The 17,189-nt window shown below is 45.7% G+C and overlaps 1 protein-coding gene across 7 annotated transcripts in view; it reads right to left on the bottom strand.

Annotated features, from left to right (window-relative positions):
- Positions 1 to 17,189, bottom strand: part of nek10 (NIMA-related kinase 10) — a 436,136-nt gene that overhangs the window by 246,613 nt on the left and 172,334 nt on the right. For all 7 annotated transcript variants that reach the window (XM_070880873.1, XM_070880874.1, XM_070880876.1 and 4 more), the window contains 4 exons: positions 16,822 to 16,886; positions 11,366 to 11,468; positions 11,146 to 11,274; positions 10,919 to 11,056 (listed from right to left, as the gene is read on the bottom strand). In XM_070880873.1, the coding sequence (XP_070736974.1) occupies positions 10,919 to 11,056; positions 11,146 to 11,274; positions 11,366 to 11,468; positions 16,822 to 16,886 (435 nt within the window). The remainder of the gene's footprint in view (positions 1 to 10,918; positions 11,057 to 11,145; positions 11,275 to 11,365; positions 11,469 to 16,821; positions 16,887 to 17,189) is intronic.

The following is a 17,189-nucleotide window of genomic DNA, read 5'->3' as shown; positions in this document are numbered from 1 at the left end:
AGCCACGCATCTAGCTCTGTTTATCCATGCCAATAAGTGTTAAGCATTTTCCCAGTTCAGATCCAGAAGATCCACAATTCCCTCAGGGAGCACCAAAGAGCAGCACTGCAGGAGAAGCAGCGTAACTTGACCTTACACTTGCAGACATCAGCTCAGAGACTGACTCCAACCTATGTGCTGCCTTTACGCATGGCACTTTGACTATGCATTCAAACGTGAAGCAAGAGGTCAACTCTATGACCACTGCTGAGGACACCACAATGATGGAGCTTCTGGTGACAATTCTAAAACTTCGATGGGGGCTCAAACATCTGCCATCATTGATCTGGGGGCTAGAATCTCCTCTGGCTTGGAGAGCACAGATGGGGGTTTCAAGAGGCTCTCAGCAAGCCTCCACTGTTTTCATACAGAGCAGTGAGTGCTGAGGCTAAACTCTCAGAGTGGCATTGGCTCCACGGGAAAGGCATATGCTGTTAGAGCAAGAATTTGAGCCCAACATCAGGGCATGCACTGTACTGTGCATGGCAATGAAGCTAATAGTGGCTCAAAACTTTAGGCCTCTGACTCTTTCTAAACTTCTTCTGGTGACATTAGCAGCATCAGTCAATTTGCTGTGCACACAGCTATCCAGCACGTCACTAGTGCACCATTTGTGAGGTGACAGCAGTTCATTAGCTTCCCCTTGGAGGCTGACAAGCAGGAAGAAAGAGCACTGGGTTTTTCTGGATTCCCACAGGTGCTTGACATTATAGGCTACACACATATAGCCCCTCATGCTCCTGATCACAAACCAGCACTGTTTCTCAACAGAGATGGCTGCCTTTCACTCAATGTTCTACCTGTTTGTGATCACAGGCAGCGAGTCATGTAGTACTGTGCTCGGTTTCCTGGCAGTAGTCACGATACTTTCATACTGCGCCAGTCTTCAATTCCCCTTATGTTCTACCCAGTCCAGTGGATGGCAGGCTGGCTGCTGAGGGTCAAGGGTTATTCCCTCTCCAACGAACTCATGACTCCTCTCAGGAACCCGGGCATAGATGCGGAGCACTAATTATTATGAGTGCCATGCAACAAAACTTCTGATTGAGCAAACCACTGTCATCCTGGAACAACGGTTTTACCACTTGGACAGGTAGTGAGTAGCCTTTCAGTACAACCGAGAGCGAGTGTCAAGATTCATAATTGTTTGCTGCGTGCTTCAAAATCTTGAAATACAAAGGGAATTTGCCTTGTAGCTTCCTGAGGAGGGAGTGGGATGGGAAGCTGAAGAAGAGCTCAAGGAACCGAAGGATGCAGAGGAAGAGCACGGTGCTACAAGCTGTCAGAGCTGTAAGGCAGCAAATTACTGAGGAGAGAGTCTCCTCTCTCCAGAGCCCCAGAGCCCCTTTCATCTGGCCCAGTCCTCATACCCACCATATCATTGCCCTCAACTGTACAATTTCATGATTAGTCCTTCTGCATCACTAAGATTATGAAGATCAACAACCATAGCAAAACAAAACATTTTACTTCACCACTCCAAGAGAGTACAGTCTTGATTTGACATGCTGACGCCTATCTACAATTCTTCATCATCATCATCATAGGCAGTCCCTCAGAATCGAGGAAGACTTGCTTCCACTCCCAAAGTGAGTTCTTTAATGGCTGAACAGTCCAATACGAGAGCCACAGACCCTGTTACAGATGGGACAGACATTCATCAAGAGACGGGGTCGGTGGGGCTGGTTTGCCGCACGTTCCTTCTGCTGCCTGCGCTTGGCCTCTTCATGCTCTTTGCGTTTAGACTCAAAGAGCTCAACTCCTTCCTGGATGTACTTTCTCCACCTCGGGCGGTCTTCGGCCAGGATCTCCCAAGTGTCAGTGGTGGTGTCGCACTTTACCAGGGAGGCTTTGAGGGTGTCCTTATAACGTTTCTGCTGTCCTCCTTGGCTCGTTTACCATGAAGGAGGTCTGCATAAAGCATTTCCTTAGGGAGTCTCGTATCTGGCATGCGAACTATGTGGCCTGCCCAGCGAAGCTGATTGAGTGTGGTCAGTGCTTCAATACTGGGGATGTTAGCCTGGTCGAGGACACTGATGTTGGTGCGCCTGTCCTCCCAGGGGATTTGCAGGATCTTGTGGAGACATCGTTGGTGATATATCTCCAGCGACTTGAGATGCCTTCGAAACATCGTCCATGCCTCAGATCCATACAGGAGGGTGGGTATTATTACAGCCCTGTAGACCATGAGCTTGGTGGTAGATTTGAGGGCCTGGTCTTCAAACACCCTTTTCCTCAGATGGCCGAAGGCTGCACTGGCGCACTGGAGGCGATATTGAATCTCCGCATCAATGTCTGCCTTTGTTGATACTCCGCTCCACTGCTCAGGTACGATATTCTGAAGCCTCGCATGCTGAAATGCCTTCTGGGCCCTTGCCTCCTTCACTCTCTTCTTGCAGCCTGTGCAGGTCTTTGCTTCCTCCCTTACAGCTCCTCCTCCTCCTTTTGATTTTCGTGCCTAAAGTGTAATATCAGCAGCATCCCCATGTTTAGCAATTGAGAACAAAAAAATCCTGTGAAACAGTTCCTGCAGTCCACGAATTCACTCAGGGCTAATGTTTTCAAACTATTTTTAAAAATCGGCATTTGAGCTCCAGGAAGGAAGTGGAGCGCTAACTTCCTTCCTGGAGCACAGGAGGTAGCAGGCAGGATAGTAGCTGTGCAGCACTGCACAATGATCCATGTAGCACTGTCACATTTGGAGGTTCCTTCCCTCCCTTCAAGGGAAGAGCCATCACTACAGCTCTGCAAAAGACCCCGACTGCTGCCGCGATCCGGCCCGATGCACTGAAGCAAAGTGCTGGGCTGATTGATCGCGGGCAGGAAACCAGGTAAAAAATTCTAAACAGAGATTTAAAATTTTTGTTTTTACTTACCTCGGCCACCTCACCTTTAAACATCACCCCTAAAGTGCCCAGCCTCCTGATGGATGCCTCCAGCAATGCTGCAGGGGACGGAATGCAAGTTCGGGTCCTGGGTGCTACCAGGACGATGCACACGGCGACGACATCACAATCTCCGGGCGAAGGAGATCGGGGTACAATGGCATACCACTGCCGCCGCAAAACTCCCGCCGAATTTAGCGGGAGTCGCTGATCTAATTTGCCCCCTTAACCCCCCGGAGATGCTAATGGGAGGCGCAAAGGAGCACAATATCTCCCCCAAATACTTATAAAACTGCCAAAAACCTGGCCCCAAAACACCCTGGCAGCATAAAATAATTAAATACCATTTGTGAAACCTGCCTACCAACTGTTTCCGCCATGATTTGCTGTGTGGGTTAAGGAAGTGAAGATTCAGCCATGCGTGGACACCAATTTTACAAAAGGGCCCTGATACAGCCACAGGACCCTAACATATTTAAATAGTGACTGCATTTGTTTCAGATAGCTGCCAAGGATACCCGAATCAATATAGCATTGGGTGCACTTCCGGCTCGCTGCAGAATTTGACTTTGTGGCCTGTTTTGGACCTGGAAAATGTGCAAAACGCATACCAATTTCAATCTTTATATTCCTTAGCCCCCACTTACAAGCTCAGTGATCAAAAAATTCAAATAATTTTTATTATACTTCTCTGAATCAATCCTACTTTTTTATAACCCTGTACACAACAGAAATATGGAAATATTTGTCATGTTTCCATACTTTTGGGATCCAAATTATTTATTGCTAAGATTTTTCCCCATCAATTTATGTAACTGAAGTTCAGCCAAATCCGTCCCCAAACCGTAATAGATGGAAAGCTGCCTCAGTCAAAAATACAACTAATCTCATTATCTCAACAATAAGTTAATGGGCTGTTTTGAACATTCTGCACATAACATCATAAATGCAGAGAAAAGTTGCACTTACTGCTTTCTGTATACTGGGTCATGTACATAATGTTTTACAGCAATGTTATATTTCATCAGTATTACATTGCCGGAACATATTTTTGAATAAAAAAATGTGTATATAAAGATAGATTTTAGGGTAATGCTCTCAAAAGCTTTATCATTATATTTTAGATATGGATAAAGAACTACATTGATTTCAATGCACAAGATTCAGATTTTAAGAAGTGAATTGAACAAATGACCACACTGGATAACATCTACATTTCTGCACCTGGGGTCTGTTGTGCTGAATTGAGGTGGTTACCATTAGTTTAATTCCCAAACAGAATGCCAACAGATTTTGTGCATGCTTGTGCATGTCTTCAAGATGAATTCATTTCATATTTCTTTTGTTCACATCAGCTCAGTGACTAACTATTAAATATCATTCCAGTTGACAATAAAATTACCTCATGAATTTTATACATAATTGCCATTAGGGGTTTTAAAGATGGCAATTGGCAATTACCTGTGGAGAGAAGTAAGGATAGGCAACTTTCCATTCTCTTCACTAAAGGGGAGGGCCGCTGCGCACTTCATATGGCCCTTTGGTGGCCACCACAGGGCTACCAGGGACGCGTGAGACTAGGTCAGCAGCACGGCACCCAAGACGGCTGATCCAAGAGCCAGCCAACAAATAAAGATGGTGGCTTGGGGCGCTAAAGGCCTCCCCAGCTGTGTAGGTCTGCCAGCTTTGCTTTGACATCCGCCCGCACCAGCCTCATGGTTCACTGAGCAATTTCCCCCGCGGGGTGGTAAAGGGTCACCGCCAGTTGCGCAGGCCCAGGGCACGAACCACGGGGTGCGGCGCTGCCGAGACAGTGCCCCCGATCCTCCGGGGCAATCTCCCGGGAGCCGGTAGCACCCCGTTCATCCCAGTGAAAACACCATTGTCCCCCCCGGAGGCGCTAATGGGGTTATAAAAAGGGGCAATTTTACCCCCTTAGACTCGAGGGGAATCAAGGTGCCAATGATGGCGGATATACCCATTCTCAATGATGCAAAAGTCAAAGCTAAAGCGTTCACAACCAGTGATGAGTGGATGATTCATCTTAGCCTCCTCCTGAGATCCCCACCATCATAGATGCTAGTGTTCAGCCAATTCACTCCATGTGATATCAAGAAACGGCTGAGCACACTGCACCACAGCAAAAGCTATGGGCCCCGATAACATCCCATTTATAGTTCTAAAGACCTGTGCTCCAGAACTAGCCGTGCCTCTAGCCAAGCTGTTCCAGCACAACACTGGCATCTACCCAATAATGTGGAAAACTGCCCAGGTATGTCCTGTCCACAAAAAAACAGGACCAATCCAAACCGGCCAATTACCACATGTATACTATATAGAGTGTAACTACCTCTGCCTGACATTCAGTGGCATTACCATCATCGAATTCCCCCATCAACTTCCTGGAGGTTATCATTAACCAGAAACTTAACTGGACCAGCCACATAAATATTGTGGTTATAACAGCAGGTCAGAGGCTGGGTATTCTGCGGCGGTGTCTCACCTCTTGACTACCCAAAGCCTTTCCACCATCGACAGCGTATAAGTTGGGAGTGTGTTGGAATACTCCCCATTTGCCTGGACGAGCACAGCTCCAACAACACTCAAGAAGCTCAACACTGTCATGTATTCTACTGTCATTGTAATACATGTATAAACTGACCTAAGTTGTACACCATAAGAACACTGACCACTAGGTGGTGAACTTGTGGGAGACACTCCTAACCTGGACTTTCAGGTATAAAAGGGGAAACTCCACCCATCTTCTCCACTTCAGTGCTGGCAAATAAAGGTTACTGGTCACAGAGTGACCTTCTCTTCAGTATGGGCCTCGTGTGCATTTGTACTGTATAGTAAGGACATATCATTGGCGACGAGAAACTAGGATTTAAACCACGCGAGCATGGCCACGAGCAGCACAGATGAGAGGTACTGTGTTGAGGATGATTGGGACAATTTTATTGAGAGACTACAGCAAAGTTTCGTCACTAAGGAATGGCTGGGACAAGATTCGGCTGACAAACGCAGGGCTCATCTCCTGACGGTTTGTGGATCCAGGGCATACTCCCTGATGAAGGACCTTCTAGCGCCAGAGAAGCCGGTGGACAAGACTTTTGAAGAGCTCAGTAAGTTGATCGGGGAACACCTTAAACCGGCGAGCAGCATGCACATGGCCAGACACCGGTTTTACATGCACTGGTGGCGAGAAGGGCAAAGCGTTCCAGACTTTGTGGCAGACCTCCGGCGACTGGCGAGCCTATGTAAGTTCCCAGATGCATGCAGAGCGGAGATGCTGCGAGACTTTTTTAATTGAGGGCATCGGGCATGCTGGGCTTTTCAGGAAACTGATTGAGACCAAAGCCTTGACCTTGGAAGCGGCGGCTCTGATAGCCCAGACATTTATCTCAGGGGAGGAAAAGACCAGAATGATGTTTGACAAAAATTTTGGTTTAAACGCAGCAAATGGACAGGGAGTCAACATTGTTAATGCGGCATACAGTTTTCCAGACAGACAGGGGCAATGGGACATGCCCGAGCATGTAGTCGAACCCAAAGGGGGAATTCAACAGAGACAATGGCTAGCTGAACGGCGATTCATGCCATCGCAAGGGACAATGCGGCCAGTAATGGAGCCATCAACACCTGTCAATGGTGCATTTAAGGACAGTTACAGAGAATGAGACAATCAACTGGTAATGGACCTTCTGTTTCCAACAACGGCTCAGGTTGGAGGTGTGGAGGCAAACACACAGCCAGAGCTTGCAGGTATCAGCAATATACCTGCAAAAATTGCAACGTCAGCGATCACTTGGCGCATATGTGCAGGAAGCCTGCAGCCAGGTTGATGTACGAGGAGGACGGGCCCGATGTAAGCCCTACGAGGCCAAATGGACACTGGGGGAAATCGCTGGAAGCTGAAGTTCAGCGAGTTCATGGGGAGCACATATACAGTTCATACACCAGGACGCCACCGATAATGATGAAAATGCTCCTCAATAGCATCCCAGTATCAATGGAGCTAGACATGGGGGCCAGCCAGTCCCTGATGAGTATCAAACAGTTCGACAAGTTGTGGGCATACAAGGCCAGGAGGCCAAAATTATTGCCGTCTGACGCACAGCTACGGACATATACAAAGGAGATCATTCCGGTGCTAGGCAGCGCCACAGTAGTCGTGACCCACAAAGATTCGGAGAACAGATTGCCACTCTGGATTGTCCCGGGGGATGGTCCCGTACTGCTGGGGAGGAGTTGGCTTGCTGTCATGAACTAGAAATGGGGCGAGGTCAATGCAAATTCTTCTGTGGAGCGAATATCATACTCACAGATCCTGGACAAATTCGACTCATTATTTCAACCCGGCACCGGCACTTTCATGGGGACCAAGGTAGTGATTCACATAAACCCGGACACCAGGCCAGTACACCACAAGGCCAGAGCGTGATGCGGGAAAAGATAGAAGGCGAATTGGACCGCCTGTTGAGGGAAGGCATTATCTTGCCAGTCGAATTCAGTGACTGGGCGAGCCCGATTGTGCCGATGCTCAAGGCAGATGGGTCGGTCAGGATATGTGGTGATTACAAGGCCACCATCAATCGGGTGTCACTCTAAGACCAGTACCCGCTACTGAGAGCAGAGGACTTCTTTGCGATGCTAGCCGGTGGCAAACTTTTTTCAAAATTGGACCTGACCTCAGCTGACATGACCCAGGAGCTGGCGAGTGAGTCGAAGAAGCTGACCACCATCACGACACACAAGGGGTTGTTTGAGTACAACAGATGTCCGTTCGGGATTCGCTCGGCCGCCGCGATCTTTCAACGAAACATGGAAAGTCTCCTCAAGTCGACTCCAAGGACAGTGGTTTTTCAAGACGACATCCTCATCACGGGTTGCGATACCGAAGAACACCTCCACAACCCGGAGGAGGTGCAATGCAGACTGGACCGGGTAGGTCTGCGACTGAAAAAGGCGAAGTGCGTCTTCCTAGCTCCAGAGATAGAATTCCTGGGAATGAGGGTAGCAGCAGATGGGATCAGACCTACTACGTCGAAAACGGAAGCGATCGAGAGAGCACCCAGACCCCGTAACATGACGGAGCTGCGTTCGTTCCTGAGGCTCCTGAACTATTTTGGTAACTTTCTTCCCAAATTGAGCACGCTGTTGGAGCCGCTACATGTACTCCTACGCAAAGATCGCGAATGGGTCTGGGGGGACAGCCAGGGAAGGGCTTTTGACAGAGCATGCAATTTGTTATGCTCCAACAATCTGTTAACGCTATATGACCCATGTAAGAAATTTGTTTTAACGTGCAATGCATCGTCCTATGGGGTTGGGTATGTGTTGCAGCATGTTAATGCCAAGGGTCAGTTACAGCCGGTAGCTTATGCCTCCAGAAGTCTGTCCCAGGCAGAAAGAGGCTACGGGATGGTAGAAAAGGAAGCGCTTGCATGTGTATATGCAGTAAAAAAAAAATGCACCCAGTACCTGCTTGGCAGGAAATTTGAGCTGGAGACAGATCACAAACCCCTAACGTCCCTTTTGGCCGACAACAAGGCCATAAATGCAAATGCATCGGCCCTCATACAGAGGTGGGCACTCACGTTAGCTGCCTATGACTATACAATTCGGCACAGACTGGGCACTGAAAACTGCACCGATGCACTCAGCAGGCTCCCACTAGCCACCACCGAGGGGGCAACCAAGCATGCTGCTGAGATGGTCATGGCTGTTGAAGATTTCGAAAGCGAAGGCTCACTCGTGACAGCTCGTCAGAGTCTGCACAAATAGAGACCCGCTACTGTCTTTAGTCAAGAAATGTGTCCTGAATGGGGACTGGGCAGCCACGTACGGGGCATGCCCTGATGAATTTAAACTATTTCGCAGGCGCAAGGATGAACTCTCGATTCAGGCTGATTGCCTCCTATGGGGAAACTGAGTAGTCATGCCCCAGTTGGGCAGAGAGGCGTTCATCCGAGAACTCCACAATGAGCACCCGGGCACTGTCATGATGAAGGCAATTGCCAGGTCACACGTTTGGTGGCCAGGGATAGATGCAGACCTGGAACTTTGTGTTCGCAGGTGCAACACGTGTGCCCAGCTGCGCAATGCGCCCGGGAAGCCCCCCTTAGCCCCTGGTCCTGGCCCGCCAAGCCTTGGTCACGCATCCATGTGGACTATGCAGGTCCTTTCATGGGAAAAATGTTTTGGTTGTAGTAGAGGCCTACTCCAAATGGATCGAGTGAGACATTCTCAATTCAAGCACATCCTCTGCCACGGGCAATGTTCGCCTTCCATGGTCTACCGGACGTCTTGGTCAGCGACAATGGTCCGTGCTTTACAAGCATTGAATTCCAGGACTTCATGGCAGGAAATGGTATCAACCATGTTAGAACGGCACCGTTCAAGCCGGCCTCAAACGGCCAGGCGGAACGAGCAGTGCAGATAATCAAACAGGGGATGCTCAGAATCCAAGGGGGTTCCCTACAAAGCCGCTTATCACGCCTCCTGTTGGCCAATAGATCCCGAACACACTCGTTCACAGGGGTTCCATCCGCAGAGCTGCTAATGAAAAGGACGCTCAAAACCAGGTTAGCCCTTATACACCCCACCATGAAAGAAATTGTTGAGAGCAGGCGCCGGTCACAATGTGACTACCATGACGGGAATGCGAGTGTGCGATGTATTGATGTCAATGACCCTGTCTTTGTCCTCAAATATGCTGCAGGGCCCAAATGGCTCGCAGGCACTGTGATTGCCAAAGAGGGGAATAGGATTCTGGTAGTTAAACTTACCAATGGACAAATCTGCCGCAAACACATGGATCAAACAAAAAGGAGGTTCAGCAACCCCATAGAAGCAGCAGAGGAAAAACACGATGTAGAGTTCACTCCACCACAGGTGACTGAACATCGGAACCAAGTCACTGTGGGCAGTCCGGACAGGCCTGAGGCACCGCAAACAGCAGACACTCAGGCCAGCGCCCATCAACCAGAGCCCCAACTCAGGCGCTCTACAAGGGAGCGTAAACCACCAGAGAGACCTAACCTGTGATCCCAATAAGACTTTGGGGGGGAGGTGATGTCATGTATTCAACTGTCATTGTAATCCATATATAAACTGACCTAAGTTGTACACCATGAGAACACTGACCACTAGGTGGTGAACTTGTGGGAGACACTCCTAACCTGGACTTTCAGGTATAAAAGGGGAAGCTCCACCCATCTTTTCCACTTCAATGCTGGCAAATAAAGGTTACTTGTCACAGAGTGACCTTCTGTCTAGTATGGGCCTCAAGTGCATTTGTACTGTATAGTAAAGACATATCAAACACCATCCAGGACAAAGCAGTCCAATTGATCGACACTCCATTCACCACCTTAAACATTCATTCCCTCTACCACCAGCGCAGTGTGCACCATGGACAAGATGCACTGCAGCAACTCGCCAAGGCTTCGCGACCTCCACCACCTAGAATGACAAGGGCAGCAGGCACATGGGAACATCACCACCTGCAAGTTCCCCTCCATGTCACACACCATCCTGATATCAGCGTCCCTTCATTATCGCTAGGTTAAAATTCTGCAAATCCCTACCTAACATCACTGTGGGAGTACCTTCACCACACAGAGTGCAGCGGTTCAAGAAGGCCGCTCACCACCTTCTCAAAGGCAACTAGGAATGGGCAATAAATCCTGGCCTTGCCAGCAATAACCACATACCATGAATTAATTTTTTTAAATTATATTTTAAAAGCATGAAACAAAAAATACCTCTTTTCACTTGTATGATAATCTAATTTGTGTAATGCTCTGTATGTTGATGCATTTTTACTCGAAACTTTAGTATAAAGGAATTAACGTCCATTCAGTAGATACTCTCCACCTAATACAAACTCACCGTTCATTGAAAATGACCATCACTAATAATGTCAATATACCTGTACTCTATATGAAACAGGGACAGTACTTTTTTTTTAAGTGACAAAGAAAATGCACCTGTTCTCTAATTATCGTTAGCTCTGACACAATTTTCTCCACACTGCTGTCACGGTCTTTTTTGTCTTTTCCAAAAGCTGGGTTGTGCAAATTAACTTCTTTCATAGCTAGCAGATTCTGTCCACTGTATTTCCTAACCTGTAAATTCAAGAAGAGATCTAAAATATACATTTAATGTTTCTGTTGCAGAAAGCTAATAAAATATTACAATAAAAGGAATAGCTTACCTTAAAAACATTCCCAAACGCTCCACTCCCAAGATAGTCTAAAATGGCATAATTCCCGATAAATTTTGTTGGAGCTTTATTTTGGTTAACTCCTTCAATATTTTCAGTGATTTGTTTTAGTTCATCAGTCTAGACACAAAATTGCAAGACAGGTTACAAACTTTCTGTGGAAAAACAGAACCTTGAAAATATCCAAGAGTAATTGGAGTCCTTCACTTACAGGTAAAGAGTTCAACTTAGTTACCAAGTTTACGTATGCATGGATGTCACGCGCATAATGTCCAACATCAATGAACATCTCAAACATATCTGGAGGAAATAACCTGCATTAAAAAAAATCTAATTAATGATAGCCCATCATGAGAATTTTGACATTAAGCAAGTGAAACAAACCTATAGAACAGAAAAAATATTCTTCTATGATCAGTAAAATAAATGGGGACTATGCATATGAACCAGATATCCAGTCAAGGAAGCTTGGATCATGATAGTGGATAATAGTGTTAGGATCTTCCTTTCCTAACACTGTCCAGAAGCAATTATTGCAGAGTGCTCCAGCAGACTAAAAGAGCAACAGCAAAATACTGCAGATGCTGGAAATCTGAAATAAAAACAGAAAATGCTGGAAAACACTCAGTAAGTCAAGCAGTATTCATGGACAGAGGAAGCGAGTTAACATTTCAGGTTGATGAACTTCCATCAGAATTAAAAATTCATCAGACTAAAGGTCTCCTAGAGTGCAGAGCTCAGCATTCACTTTTCCTCAAGCCTAAATAAAATAAAGGAGGGGCCACATGGGTCACTATTAGTCAGAACCATGAAGAGAGAAGGAAGTCTGGGTGCTTCCTGGGCCTTAAAGGTACTAGCACCATTAATGGAGCAGGCACAGATAAAGCCCCTTGAGAGATGCAAAAAGATTTTGTACCTTTGAAAGTAATGGGGCAGAATTATCTGGACATGTTTTGATGAATAATGGTTATGTTTTTAAAGTAATGTATGCAGGTCAGAAGCTGTGAATTGCATGTTGGTGGAATTCACATTTATTTAGAAGGATTCGTCCCTTACATAGATTTAACAGAATCATAGAATCATAGAAATTTACTGTATGGAAGGAGGCCATTTCGGCTCATTGTGTTCGCGCCGGCCAACAAAGAGCTATCCAGCCTAATCCCACTTTCCAGCTCTTGATCCGTAGCCCTGTAGGTTACGGTGCTTCAAGTGCACATCAAAGTAAGTTTTAAATGTAGTGAGGGTTTCTGCCTCTATCACCCTTTCAGGCAATGAGGTCTAGAACTCCACCATCCTCTGGGTGAAGAAATTCCCTCAAAAATCCCCTCTAAACATTCTACCAATTACTTTAAATATATGCCACCTGGTTGTTGACCTCTCTGCTAAGGGAAATCGCTCCGTCCTAGCTACTCTATCTAGGCCCCTCAATTTTATACACCTCAATAACGTCTCCCCTCAGCCTCCTCTGTTCCAAAAAAAATAAACCCAGCCTATCTAATCTTTCTTCATAGCTAAAATTATCCGGTCTAGGCAACATCCTCGTAAATCACCTCTGTACCCTCTCCAGTGCAATCACATCTTTCCTGTAATGTGATGCACGCAGTACTCTAACTGTGGCCTAACTAGTGTTTTATACAGTTCAAGTATAACCGCCCCCCGCTCTTGTATTCTATGCCTCGGCTAATAAAGACAAGCATTTCGTATGCCTTCTTAACCACCTTATCTACCTGGCCTGCTTCCTTCAAGGATCTGTGGACATGCACTCCAAAGTCCCTTTGCTCTTCTACACTTGTGTCCTACCATTTATTGTGTATTCACTTGCCTTGTTGGCCTTCCCCAAATGCATTACCTCACACTTTTCCAGACTGAATTCCATTTGCCACTGTTCTGCCCACCTGACCAGTTCATTGATATCTTCCTTCAGTCTACAGCTTACTTCTTCATTATCAGCCACACAGCAAATTTTAGTATCATCTGCAAACTTCTTAATCATACCCTCTACATTCAAGTCTAAATCATTGATATATACTACAAAAAGCAAGGGACCTAGTACTGAGCCCTGCAGAACCTCAGTGGAAGCAGCCTTCCAGTCACAAAAACACCAATCAACCATTACCCTTTGCTTGCTGCCTCTGAGCCAATTTTGGATCCAAATTGCCACTTTCTCTTGGATCCCATGGGCTTTTATTTTCGTCACCAGTCTGCCATGTGAGACTTTATCAAAAGCCTTGCTAAAATCCATATACACTGCGCAATACCCTCATCAACCCTCTTTGTTACCTCCTCAAAAAATTCAATCAAGTTAGTCAAACATGACCTTCCCTTAACAGCGGTCCCAAAAATAATGGAAATGCTTTTTCATAATGCCTTTCTTAATCTGCTTGGCAATATCAAGTTGTAAAGTCATGAAAGTACATGAAATTAATCTGATGTCCACATTAGTTTATTCAGTCATGATGCTTGAATCCTTATTATGAAGAACGACCTTCTTTGGCACACTGTAATTTGGCTTTAAAGCAAAACTTATCCCAAAATCTGTTTGCTAAAGAGCCTTAAAGGACATATAGAGAAACTGCTGCTGCAATTTCAGAGGGAGACTAGATAAAGAAGCGAATTAAGCCTCTATGCAATATTCCCTGGATAATAGACTGTCTGTTTCTAGAACATCCACTGCAGCCTGCTTCTGCAGTGAGGCGACCTGGAGTAGGCTCAACCAATAACAAGAACTGCTCTCTGCCAGACTTCTGAGCAGTCTTTGCCACAGCCTAAAGCTGAGATGGCACTTGAAGAGAAAATTCAGTAGATGAAATCTGTATCATGCAATTCAGATTTGTGGTCAATGAACAATGAAATGTGCACTAGGTCAGCCAAGGCATGACACGCCTGGGACGTCCTGTTTACTCTGTCTGCAACCAAAGGTTGCTTTTGAAATGCAACACAGACTCCTTTGCACTGGTCCAAAGAGATGTGGGTATCACAAAGCTCACAGAGAAATAATATGAGAACTTGAAGATAAAGAGCAGGGGCTCTACCTGCGCCCTTTCCCTCAATACAAAGACTTTCAAACTGAGACATTCTAACTATGGGACATTTAGTGTTCAACACATCAAACATCAATTTGTATGCCACAAGACCCTCTGGGTGTTTATCCTCTTCCTCCTTGGGTATCTTTGCTGTCAGCCGGCACAGATGAAGATCATCAGCCAGACAGCAGAGGCTGTCGGTGATGCCTTGAGAGCTTTCCATGCATCAACGGTGCCACTGCAGACTTGCATTTTTTCTTAATTGGAGCAGTGCTTGCAGATGAGGTCAGGATCCACCTGTTACATGGTATTGAATGGTACTAAAGTGCCAGTGGTGGTTGGTTAAAAAGCAGAACTGCTGTAGGAGGAAGGTCTCTTTTGGTATTTCTTTTTCATTTCACTCTTCTCCTGCAGCATGCCAGTTATCTGCTGGAGTCAGTCCCAGAAGATATTGGCCGAGGATCTCAAACCGTTCGGCACATAGCACCATTCTTACAGGGTTGGCAATGTTTGAATCTTTTTGCTCTGCTGAAAGTAGATTCAGCGATACTTGATGCTCCATGCTGAGTAGGGCCATGTCCAGGTTGAAGATGATTGATGAAAAATATGTATGGGACAACGTTGACTGAAACAAAGGTCCCGATATTTATAGGGAGGGTACAGGGAAATCTATTCCTTCAACCAGTGATCCAGGCAAGAATAATGGATAATAGGGCTGATCTCCCATTCCTAACACTATCCAGAAGAAATTATTGCAGAGTGCTCCAGCAGACTAAAAGTGCATATGCCAGGGATATGGAGGACCTTCCAAATTTAACGGCAGGATCACATTATAATTTTTTTAATTTGTTACCCACCGGCAGGCAGCCAAATTGAAAAGTAGCGGCAGGAGGCTGCAACCGGGAACCCTTTGGGACAGTCCTCAGCAATCGGGGCTGGGGGAGAAAGAGAGGCCATCGCAGGAGGAAGGGATGGAGTGATCGCAGCTGGGGAGGGGAGATGAGAGAGACCATTGAGGGAGGAATGGAACGAAAGATCGGGGCTGGGGGGAGGGGGGGTTGGAAAAGAGGGAAACCATTGAGAGAGGGAGAAAGTGAGAGATTGGAGCATAAGGGTGGAGGAGGGGGGAATGAGAGAGAGGTCATCGCTGGAAGGAGGCAGGTCAAAGATTAGGACTGGGGGGGCAAAATTAGGCAATCACAGCGGGGGTGGGGGGGGGGGAGAGAAGGAGGGGGAAAAGAGAGAGGCCACAATTGCCAGCGGGTTAGTTGCCTAAGACTTCCTTGAGGGGCCAGGAGAACCACCCCCGCTTCTTCTGGCCCCTCCTGTGCTGTAAAAGGCACTTACCTTTTTGAACTGGCAGTTCCCACCTCACTTTTACTGCTGGATTTCCCGAGCCGTGAGAAACACGTGCAGCAACTGTTAAAATTAAATCAGGCTCCCAATTGCATTGTGGTTCCTGATTTAAATAAGTTAATGAAATGTCTTGACGGCGAGACACTTGCATGACATGAAACCAACTGCCATAAAAAGGCAACAGTCGCAAAGACTGTAGGTTGGGGATGTATTCCTTGTTTTTACATTTTTACACCCTCTCCCCCCGCAAGCCTCTCCCATCTGTCATGGGGGGGATTAACATCGAGGTCAAAATGTTCATCAATGTAAAAGTTGATCCACATTGAATGGAAATGTGTGATTTTTTAAAAATTTCAAATACCCAAATATTGAAACGACAACAACACCAACACCTATGAAACATAGTGCAAATAGTTCTGAGATACACCTACAGCGTACCACATGAAGTGCCAGATATTGGAAATGCCTGAAAGGGAGGTGAGATTCAACCTTTGACTTGCAACAGATAGATAATTTTTAGAAGCTGTTCAGACACATCCATTGGTGTGGCTCAACAACAGAAGAGGAGGATGATAATTACTGAAAAATTAGTAGTTATTTCCTTCATTGTGGTAGTTAGCCACCTTCTCAAGGGCAACTAGGGATGGGCAATAAATGCTGGCCTTCCCCAGAATGAAGTTAAAAAAAGGACATGAGATTGGGTGCGGGGCGGGGGGTGGAATAAAGGGTGGCAAAACACACAAGACTCACGTTCGACTGCTCTCTGATTAGAAAGTGTGCATTGTGAACAATTTTGGGGGGAAATAAAGTTGACTTTTATTGGCCGAAATTAATCATGTGCATGTAAATAAATATACTTGCATTCAAAACAGCTTAATCAGACCATGGCTAATGAGGCTGTGAATTTAAAAAATTATAATTTGTAATATAAAAACATGTTTTAGTAGTACAGTGTACATTTCCACTCGGAGAATCATTTCCAGGCTGTTGCTGCAGACCTTCTCGCAGATTATCCAGAGTAGCAGAAGGCATCATCACAAATTACATAATCTTGATTTTGTAGCTTGTTTGATAGCTTTTGTTGTTTTTTTTATAAATCAGTAGTATTAAGTTTCTGAACGCAATTCCACTGCTATAGTGAAGTACCAAGCAGACGCTTCTCTACAGATTAAAAACTGTACAGTATTGTGTATATTTTATCTTGCTTGAGGGGTTACTGACATTTTGGCATAATGGAATAGAGAGATAATGTCAATATGTAGGTGTCCTTTGCATTTGGATGCTGTACCTTTTGAACAATTGTCTGTTCCTTTCCATGCTGAAGAGAAAACGCAAAGCTCTAAATGCATAACACTGTAATGAAAAAGTTAGAAACATTGAATGTAAATATATACATATTACTGAAATGAACAGACATATCACACACATTGAAACACTTAGTACAAATCTATAAGAGTCTATAATAGAGGCGGATGTTACTGTAACTGATGTTACTCAAAAAGAGTTAATTTCTTTTTGAGACAGAGACAAATCAAAGCTTTTTTCCCAGAAATTTCATACTGGTAATAGTAACACAAAAGTAAAAACATAACTAGGCCTAATTTTATTGGAAACATCCCTGTTCCCAGGAAGACGTTTTTAACAATTGTACAATTG

The sequence above is a fragment of the Pristiophorus japonicus genome, chromosome 5 (genome assembly GCF_044704955.1).
Source record: "Pristiophorus japonicus isolate sPriJap1 chromosome 5, sPriJap1.hap1, whole genome shotgun sequence".
NCBI lineage: Eukaryota > Metazoa > Chordata > Chondrichthyes > Pristiophoridae > Pristiophorus > Pristiophorus japonicus.
This window is presented reverse-complemented; position numbering and strand designations above follow the sequence as displayed.